The sequence below is a fragment of the Sebastes umbrosus genome, chromosome 10 (genome assembly GCF_015220745.1).
Source record: "Sebastes umbrosus isolate fSebUmb1 chromosome 10, fSebUmb1.pri, whole genome shotgun sequence".
NCBI lineage: Eukaryota > Metazoa > Chordata > Actinopteri > Perciformes > Sebastidae > Sebastes > Sebastes umbrosus.
The window spans coordinates 12,847,314-12,856,005 of record NC_051278.1 but is presented as its reverse complement, the minus strand read 5'-3'; the positions used below and the strand labels follow the sequence as shown (position 1 = coordinate 12,856,005).

The window sequence follows — 8,692 nt, the reverse complement described above, 5'->3', positions numbered from 1 at the left end:
TTGTTGCAAAAGGAAGTTACTGAGATGTATAGACATTTTTCAAACTAGACATTTTGACTTGTCATAATAGGAAAAGCACAGGTGTTACTAATAGCATTAAAGTTGCTAAATACGGGATTGGAAGCGTTTCTATTGCGTCTCAACGTCTCTAAACATGGCAGCTATCAGCGCTAACAGTGTTAACCGTGCAAACAATGGTTAAAGTGCTGACAGAGATAACTGTGTTTACCTGAGGTGGAACCGGAGGGTGGGCACTATGTTTCCACAACGACGCCATGCCATCGGCCGGTACGGCGTTATCAGCTATAACTGCTGTATGAGAGCAGTACAGATCAGCAGCCGTGAACTAGCCGGTGGGGCACGCTCACATGCACTAAAAGCATGCGCTGCTGGCCTCGAGATGTCAAAAAGCACGGAGAAGCTTGGATTACAACACACACAGAGGGAGAGAGACTACATTCTCTGCTCAGGTAGACGTTACTCCTCTAAATCTTTACATTATCGATCGTTGTTTGATGCTATATTAATGCTCTGAATATCAAATTTAGAAGCTTTAATGATGGTTATGTTGTATTCAAGTGTCCTAGTAAGCCATGACAGTGTGACAGTGAGCCAGCATGAACAAAACCAGAACCCTGAAACCAAAGCAGTTAAATGGGAAGGCGGGAAACTGGTAAAGTTTGAGAAATTCTTTATCTACTGGAGTTGATTCTGTGTTGTCATAACATGTCCTGAAATCCTGAAATGCCCTTGAGCAACATACTAAATCTCTATCAGCATCAGGTGTGTGTTTAGTAGTTAACCTCTGACTTGCTTGTAGAGGGGCACACATTTTTGTTGACAAATTTTGACATGCTTTTCTACTGTGACATGTCAAAATGTCTTCTGTAAAAAAGACATTCTTTTTTTTTAATCCGTCCCTAAAAATGTATAATTTATGTTTTGCAAAAGTACTTCCTGGAAACATTCATAAGTAATCAGGTCTAAAACATCTGCAGAAATAAGACATGAATGACTTGACTGAACGCCAGTTGTCCAATGTGGATTAATGAACATGTCTTTCTCTTCCGCTAAATGAAATCATCTGTGGGACAGCAAATGTAATTTCTACTTTATATTATTTTATTTAGCCACATGTATTATAGTTGATTGCAGTATACTTGATATTGTAGAATCATCTGTATCATAACATCTTAGGGTCTTATCTATGAGCCTACACAAGACATGTCATGAGTGTCTCACCACAATGACCTTTCCTCTAGCACCACCCTCAGGCCAAGATTATCGGTTACCACCACCGTGCAAATCCACTGAACATGTTTAAACTCGCAAAATCAAAAAAACAAACTTAACAATTTTGCTTTTCTTGGACCTAAGAAAGGCAGAATTGTGTCTATTTTTCATCTGTCAAACAACATATAAGGTATTTGTACCTAATGATCTAATTTATATTACAAGGAACAAAATTTTAATTTTTCCTTTCCACAATTTGACAAAAAAAATGTGTGCCCCCCCACAGAGGTGTCAGAGATGTCAAGGTCAACTACTAAACACACACCAGACGCTTGAAGAGATTTAGTGTGTTGCTCAAGGGCATTTCAGGATTTCAGGACATGTTATGACAACACAGAATCAACTCCAGTAGATGAAGAGCTTCCCAAACTTTTACCTTCTTTCCCACCTTCTAGTCTAGTCTATTAGTTCAAGTGTATTTGTCAAATGATTCTGATTTACTTACATACCTTTAACTGATTTATTACCTAACTTGATCTTATTTACTTACTTAACTTGAACTGATTTGCTTACTTAACACTATATGCAACCGTTAAAGCTCCCACTGTGAATTAAATTACCACTCAGTCACATGTTGGTTATGAAAGAAGGACTCCTATGCTTCATAAGAAACAGTGGGCCTCTTGTCTCCGCTGCTTGCAAACGTCTTGATAAGCTTGTGCTGAATTACACTAATCTTAAAAGAACCTTCGCTGCCCAAAGTACCTCAAGTTTGAAGGGAAAACTCAAGAAGAGTAGTTTTTGCCTGTTTAATTTTTGTTGTTGTTGTTGTTTGTCAGGTCCGTATAAGCTTAAATTAGAATGACTTCAACCCTGAGGAGAGCGTACCACTTCGCAGCATTCAGCTGGTATGCTTTTGTTGTGAAGAGTCTCGCTGCGAAGGATGGAGAGGACTTACCACCAGGAATCTTTGTATATGGAGGACCTTGGAAGTACCTTACTTTTTTGAATTTGGTGAGTACCCATAGTAATAATAGTAGTAATAGTGTACAATAATATCTATTGCAGATTTGAAAAAGTATAATGGAAAACAATAATGTTGCTTGTAATATTTCAGTTACTACAAATGTTATTCTTTGGACTGGCGGCACTGAATGATCTACAAGCTGGGAAGAAGTCAGAGAGTACTCTGAGCAGATGTAAAGACCTTCTCTTCTCTGTCTTTGCCTTTCCTGTGGGCATGGTGAGAAACAAATGTTTGACAATCCATCTTTTTTTACATCAAAATAAGAAGTGTGCTACACATTAACACCATGTTCTATGCATTTCTTTTAGTTTGTTGTTCTACTTTTCTGGACGATCTTTGCATATGACAGAGAATTAGTCTACCCGGCTACTATTGACACCTTCTTCCCCCCCTGGATAAACCATGCTATGGTCTGTAAATCTGCATTTTAAACAACCGTATGCCAAAATGTAAATAATCCTGATTCTCCTGTTAAAAACCATCACTCATAATGAGTTATTCCCTCTCTGTTTTCTCAGCACACATTTGTCCTTCCTGTTTTACTTGGAGAAGTGCTGGTGCAGCCTCACATCTACCCGCAGACTAAACATGCGATGGCAGCATTAGGAGGTGTGGGCATAGCTTACTTATCTTGGTAAGTATTGAGTCAGCATATGCAGCAGAATCATGACAATTTATTTATCATATATATATAGTTAACACATAAATATCACAGCATTTTAAAACAATGAAATCATTGATTTAATATCTTTCATTTGAAGCTTTTTTTGTGATCAAATTTGTATTATTATTTGAACCGAAGAGATGTAGACATACAATCAGCAATACAGCAGTGAAGAAAAGTATTAAAACAAAACACACAAATCAGTAAGGTGTAACAATAATATGATAGACCTGGGGCTGGGCGATATGGCCAAAATCGTCTATCTCAATATAGGTCATTCTTTATCTCAATAACGATATATATCACGATATAGCATGTTTTCTGGTAATTCAATAAATAAATAGACTTTATGAAATAACCACAAGGTAAAGCCTATTTTTGTATTCTCCAGTGTGAATTAAATACTTGACAAATGAAAAGTATTGAGTATTTTCTATTTTTTTAGAACTTGAGTGCAAAATGAACATAACAGCTTTAAGTGAAATTATAGAGAGAAAAAGAAAGAAATATAGGTCTAGCCTATATTACGATAAAAACAATATAGAAAAATATATACGATAGACATTTTTATATCATTTTGATATCCTCATATTGCCCAGCCCTAGACAAACTCACAAAAAGCACACATATAAAGTTACTCTAAGTCACTATAATGGATGCAGATGAATAGACATGCATCTAGACATACATATGAAATAACATACACACAGCTCAACCACAACTACTCTAAACAAAAAGTTAACATATACTCATACATACTAAATTGCACATACATACTGTACATAGGCTACATATCTGCAGTAAAGAACATAAAATGGTAACCAATAATGTAATGGTACTGATATAAATAGCATTGTTTCAACCTTTATATTTATTATGTTTATATTATAAAGTCCAAACAAGGAACAAAGCATTAAGAAAAACTCACAGAAACAGGAAATAAATAAATAGATAGATAGATCAAATCAATTCTGTTAATGTGGCTAAAAGCACAGTGTCTAAATGTGTCTATGCTCTCACTATAACCAGTCCAGACTAGTCCGGTGCAATGCAAGGCAAACAGCTTGAGGGGTAAAAGCTTCAATAGTTGGCTCACATACCGTAATGCTGCCTACAGATCCTCTTGTGTCTGATGGTACAAACCATAAATGTATCGTATGGTGTGGATGAGATTCATTATTGTGCTAAGTGTTTTTCTGTTACAATCGATTAGAATCAGTGGCTCGGTGTCAGTAGATGGAAGAAGATATGTGCCAGTGAATATTTTCCCCAAGACATACTGTACTAGTTCCTTGAGACAAGACAGTACAAGATGTTCAGACAGATAATGTGATTTTTTTCTCTGTTCTGCAGGATTATATGGGTGTACTTGTCAGTTGGGATCTGGGTGTATCCCCTTCTTCAGCACTTCAGCACTGCTGGTCTGGCGTGCTTCTTCTTTTTCAACATGTCTGTGGTGACATTGCTCTACGTGCTAGGAGACAAGCTCAACAGCCATATTTGGAGTAAGAGACATTAAGTATACCCCCTGGAGACAACCATATAGGATCACATGTTAATTTGTGTCTAATCTCTCTTTTGTCTCCTTTACTCTATAGGTAAGGACATGAACAAAATGACAGCAAAAGCAAAGTAATTCAGCCTCAATGCCACATAGAAATGGTCAAACAGTAATCCCTTAAAGTGAGACTATGTAACTTTTGAAAGAAGTAACTTCCTTCTTCCTCTTTCAAATGAAAGGTAGCCTTTACAGGCTAATAAAAGGCCCCATTGCTCAAATACATAAATAGACTCAGGGGTTTTGCTGCTACAGTCTTCGTTGGTCTGCCACTATAAACCAGTTGTTTAGTGGCTAATGTTAGATTAAGTTAAACTACTCTTTAGCATTTAACTCAAATCTAGCCAGTTTTGTTCCATTACTGTAAAATGTAGCCACATGCTGTTATGCAAATGTCACATAGTTTCACTTTAAAGGGGTTAATCTGTGCGGAAATTTATACAACAGCTAAATTGTGTAACACTATAGCCTACCTCTGATGTAAATGCTAGAGTTTAGTTTTACAGCTTAACAAAGGGGCATTTAACAATGCACAAAGACTTGAATAATGTAATTTAAACATCAAAACAACCCAATGAAGCTAGTACCACTGACAGCAACAGCACAAGTAATCCTCATGTTTCTATATTTTCATTTTATGCATTTCCTGATTTAAAAAAGAGGCTTGGATTGAATGTAATATATCAGAACCACAAATTATACAGTCAGGCAATAAAGGAAGCAGGATCCACCAATCCATCCTCCTATAAAGTGCATATTTTCCATTTATCATGGAAACATCTGGAAGGGCTACAGGAATAACTTGACTTGTATGATGACTTCGATGCTGAAGAGCCTTGATTTGATGTCATCACAAATCCATGGATAAATCCAAGAACAGCTGTGTGCTGTCCATTCATTTCTGTACGTTACCTTGTGTTTTTTTTTTTTAAAGGAAATCATGCAACACGCAAGTCTCTGTAGCCTTTGAGATGGTGGAGATAGTTTGGATCTGCATCCACCAATCCAACTGAAAGGATTTTGGCCAATAAATGCACATCTTCTTCACTCAGATCCTTCTGTAGAAGAGATGAGTGTAAAATATGTCATCTCAATATCATAACTAATATACAGCATTAAACTTTGGATAGTTACTCACTTTCTTGATGTTGGCATTTGATTCAGGAAGTTGTAGTTTTTGAGTTTTAGTTCCCTGTCAAAGAAAATAGACAATCATTTCAGATACACACTTTATTTCCTCCTCACTTCCCCTTCCGTTTGTTTCTGTCTTTGAAAGACTGATTTATGTTTTATTCTTTATCCAAATTACATTTTAAAACACAAAATCATGCACAAGAGAAACTCACCTCTTTGAGTCCTTTTGAGAAGACCATTATGATGAAGAGGAAGCCAACAACGATCTGAGCATGTTAAAAGAAAACACCAGTCAATATTATATAGGTCACAGTTCTCAATGGAAAAAAAAACTTTGATTAGATGGCAGGAAGAAATTAAGATAGAGGATAGATGATAGATAGAAGTATAAAGAAGTTTTTACTCACCCCCAGCAAGTACAACATGTGTATTTCTCTTGGTTTAATCCTGCTTGTGCTCTGATTTGTAACTCGTGAGTAAAATAAGGTCCTGCTGCTCTGAGACACGAGACTACAGTGCGTAAGTCACCAGGGAAAAACCCATGAAGAACCAGCAATACAGGACACACTGCATTTCAACAGTCACCTGCTCTTACAACTGAAAGATGTTAATCACCCTTGAGACGTGTGTTGTTACGCAGATGACTGCGTAAAGGGCTGTTGCTATTAAAAGAGGGCAATCATTGTCTTTCAGTGTTAACGCAATCTGAAGTTTCCAATGAGTGTCACCTGCAAATAACAATAAAAGAAAAGAGTTACGCCTTACCCATGATCTTTGATTTCTGATTATAGTACAGCATAGAGAAACACTTGGAAAAGGTTAGGTAAACACCACTTGTCACCGCCTATCCTTTTGAAATCCATCTACAACTAGGGCCTAACATACTTTGGAAGTGTACTGATCAAAAGCAATAATGTATTGCAGTTAAAATGTTATGTTCTGTAATATAATGTTTAACCGCAAATCTGTGTTCTGATAGATTTTTTAGATAGATTTTACTGATTTATTCATCAAATACCACCATCAAATAACCATTAAAGCCCTTTGTGTGGCGGCTGTCCACTAAAATGTTAATAGCATTAGTGTAAATTTACTCATGTGAGTAGAGTTTTGAAGTACTTGCACTTTACTTGAGTACTTTTATTTAATTTCACTTTATACTTTTACTCTAGAGTAAGAAGAAGGGAATATTGTAATTTTTTGCTCCACTACATTTTTGTGAATGCTGTAGTTACTTTGACTTTCCATAAAACATATGAGTCTATAAAATAGACCATAAAATATAATACAATGTTATAAACTACACAACAGTATAAAAAGTATTTCAATTTAGCGCCACCTGGATCTGCTACAATATTAAAATGCTGCTTACATGTGTATGTATACAGAAGTATAAACAATCCAAAATATATTGAATGATACTGTAACATTCTCCAGGGACATATTCCAGCTCTTAAAGGTCCCATATTGTAAAAAGTGAGGTTTTCATGTCTTTTATAAGCAGGTTTAAGTGCTGTATAAATACTGTTAAACTATCAAAACGCTCAATATACAGAGGGATACACACAGCCAGTATTCAGAAATTGCGCTTTTGAAACAAGCCGTTTGGATTTCTGTCCATTTGTGATGTCACAAATATACAATATTTAGACCATTACACGGTTTTAAACGTAAACATTCTAAATGTGTCCCAGTTTATTTCCTGTTGCAGTGTATGTGAATAACATCAGCTGACAGGAAATAAAAATTGACCCAAACTATTGCCTAGTAACGCAATTCCGTTGCAATTCCGTTGCAATTCCATTGAAATGCACTAAAACGGAGCGTTTCAGACAGGGTAAATACAGGTATATTCAGACAGACAGTATGAGGAAGTTTAAAGTGTTTTTTGAACATTACAGCATGTAAACATATTCCAGTAGAAACATAAAATACAAGTATGAACCTGAAAATGAGCACGATATGGGACCTTTAAGTGCAATTTTCATAATATTTTTGTACATTTACTTAAGTAAGATTTTCAAGACTTGTACTTTTTTAATTGCTGTATTGCTACAATATTAGTTAGTTTTGTCTTATCACCTTTACCAGAGGGGGCAAATATGTTTTTATTGTTGACCTGTGGTTACACCAAAGACATGCTCCTCTAGATATTATTTTGTAGCCAAGCTAGTCAGTAATATGTGATATGATTCCCTTTTTCATAAAAACAAGTGCACTGGTGAGTGAGTGAGAGAGATTTATTTATTTGTGTAAAAAGTCCACCAGAGGGAGACAAATGTTTCAAAGATCACATTACCTTATTTGCCATTTTATCAGGTTGACTAATTTGGTTTGAAAAAGGCAAATGAGGTCCAGCAGATAAGTTCCAGATCCTTCCAGTAGACTCATAATTGCATAAGGTCTCACACTTTCACTTTCACTTTTCACATATATATACAGACGTTGTGTGTGTGTGCGTGTATGTGTGTGCGTGTGTGTGTGTGTGTTTTGGGATGTGAGTGTTTAGTGCATTAAGCATGGTGTAGCCTACATACAGCTGCAGGGAGACGCATGCGCCTGTGTGTGCTCCTCATCTAGAACATTGTGGAAGCGTCGCGACCAACATTTCTGACATTTCTCTTCACCTCCGTAAAGTAAGGTCTACACTTCCGGTTGAATTGGGTGCGCCTTCATATTAAAAGTCCAACACATTCCCTGTGGATTGAAAAAAATGGAAATGAATAACTGTTTTTTGTTTTATATTTTCATTTTTATATATCATTGTTTTAGGTCTATGGTACGACGGAGTATTAGGGCCACATTGAGGAAAAAGAATAAAGTCATAGGTTTACGAGAATTTTTTTTTAATATTATGAGAATAAAGTCATAGTATTATAAAGTAGTAATTTTACGTGCTATTTTCTTTTTTTCTTGTAAAGTTATGACTTTATTCTCGTAATATTACGACTTTATTCTGTAAATCTCAGATGTTTTGTCCCTCAATGTGGCCCTAATACTCTGGAGTACATTTGCTCTTTGGCCCTCACTGCATTAGACTTCATCACAATGATCAAATGTTTTGCGCCTCCAGACA

The 8,692-nt window shown here is 36.1% G+C and overlaps 1 protein-coding gene across 1 annotated transcript; it reads left to right on the top strand.

Annotated features, from left to right (window-relative positions):
• The first annotated feature begins 112 nt into the window (after positions 1 to 112).
• LOC119495598 (androgen-dependent TFPI-regulating protein) lies at positions 113 to 4,527 on the top strand. Its single transcript, XM_037782234.1, has 6 exons — positions 113 to 470; positions 2,073 to 2,247; positions 2,351 to 2,476; positions 2,569 to 2,670; positions 2,779 to 2,894; positions 4,278 to 4,527. Exons 2-6 carry the CDS (start codon positions 2,095 to 2,097, stop codon positions 4,441 to 4,443), a joined length of 663 nt encoding a protein of 220 aa, XP_037638162.1. The 5' UTR covers positions 113 to 470; positions 2,073 to 2,094; the 3' UTR covers positions 4,444 to 4,527.
• The last annotated feature ends 4,165 nt before the right edge of the window (positions 4,528 to 8,692 follow it).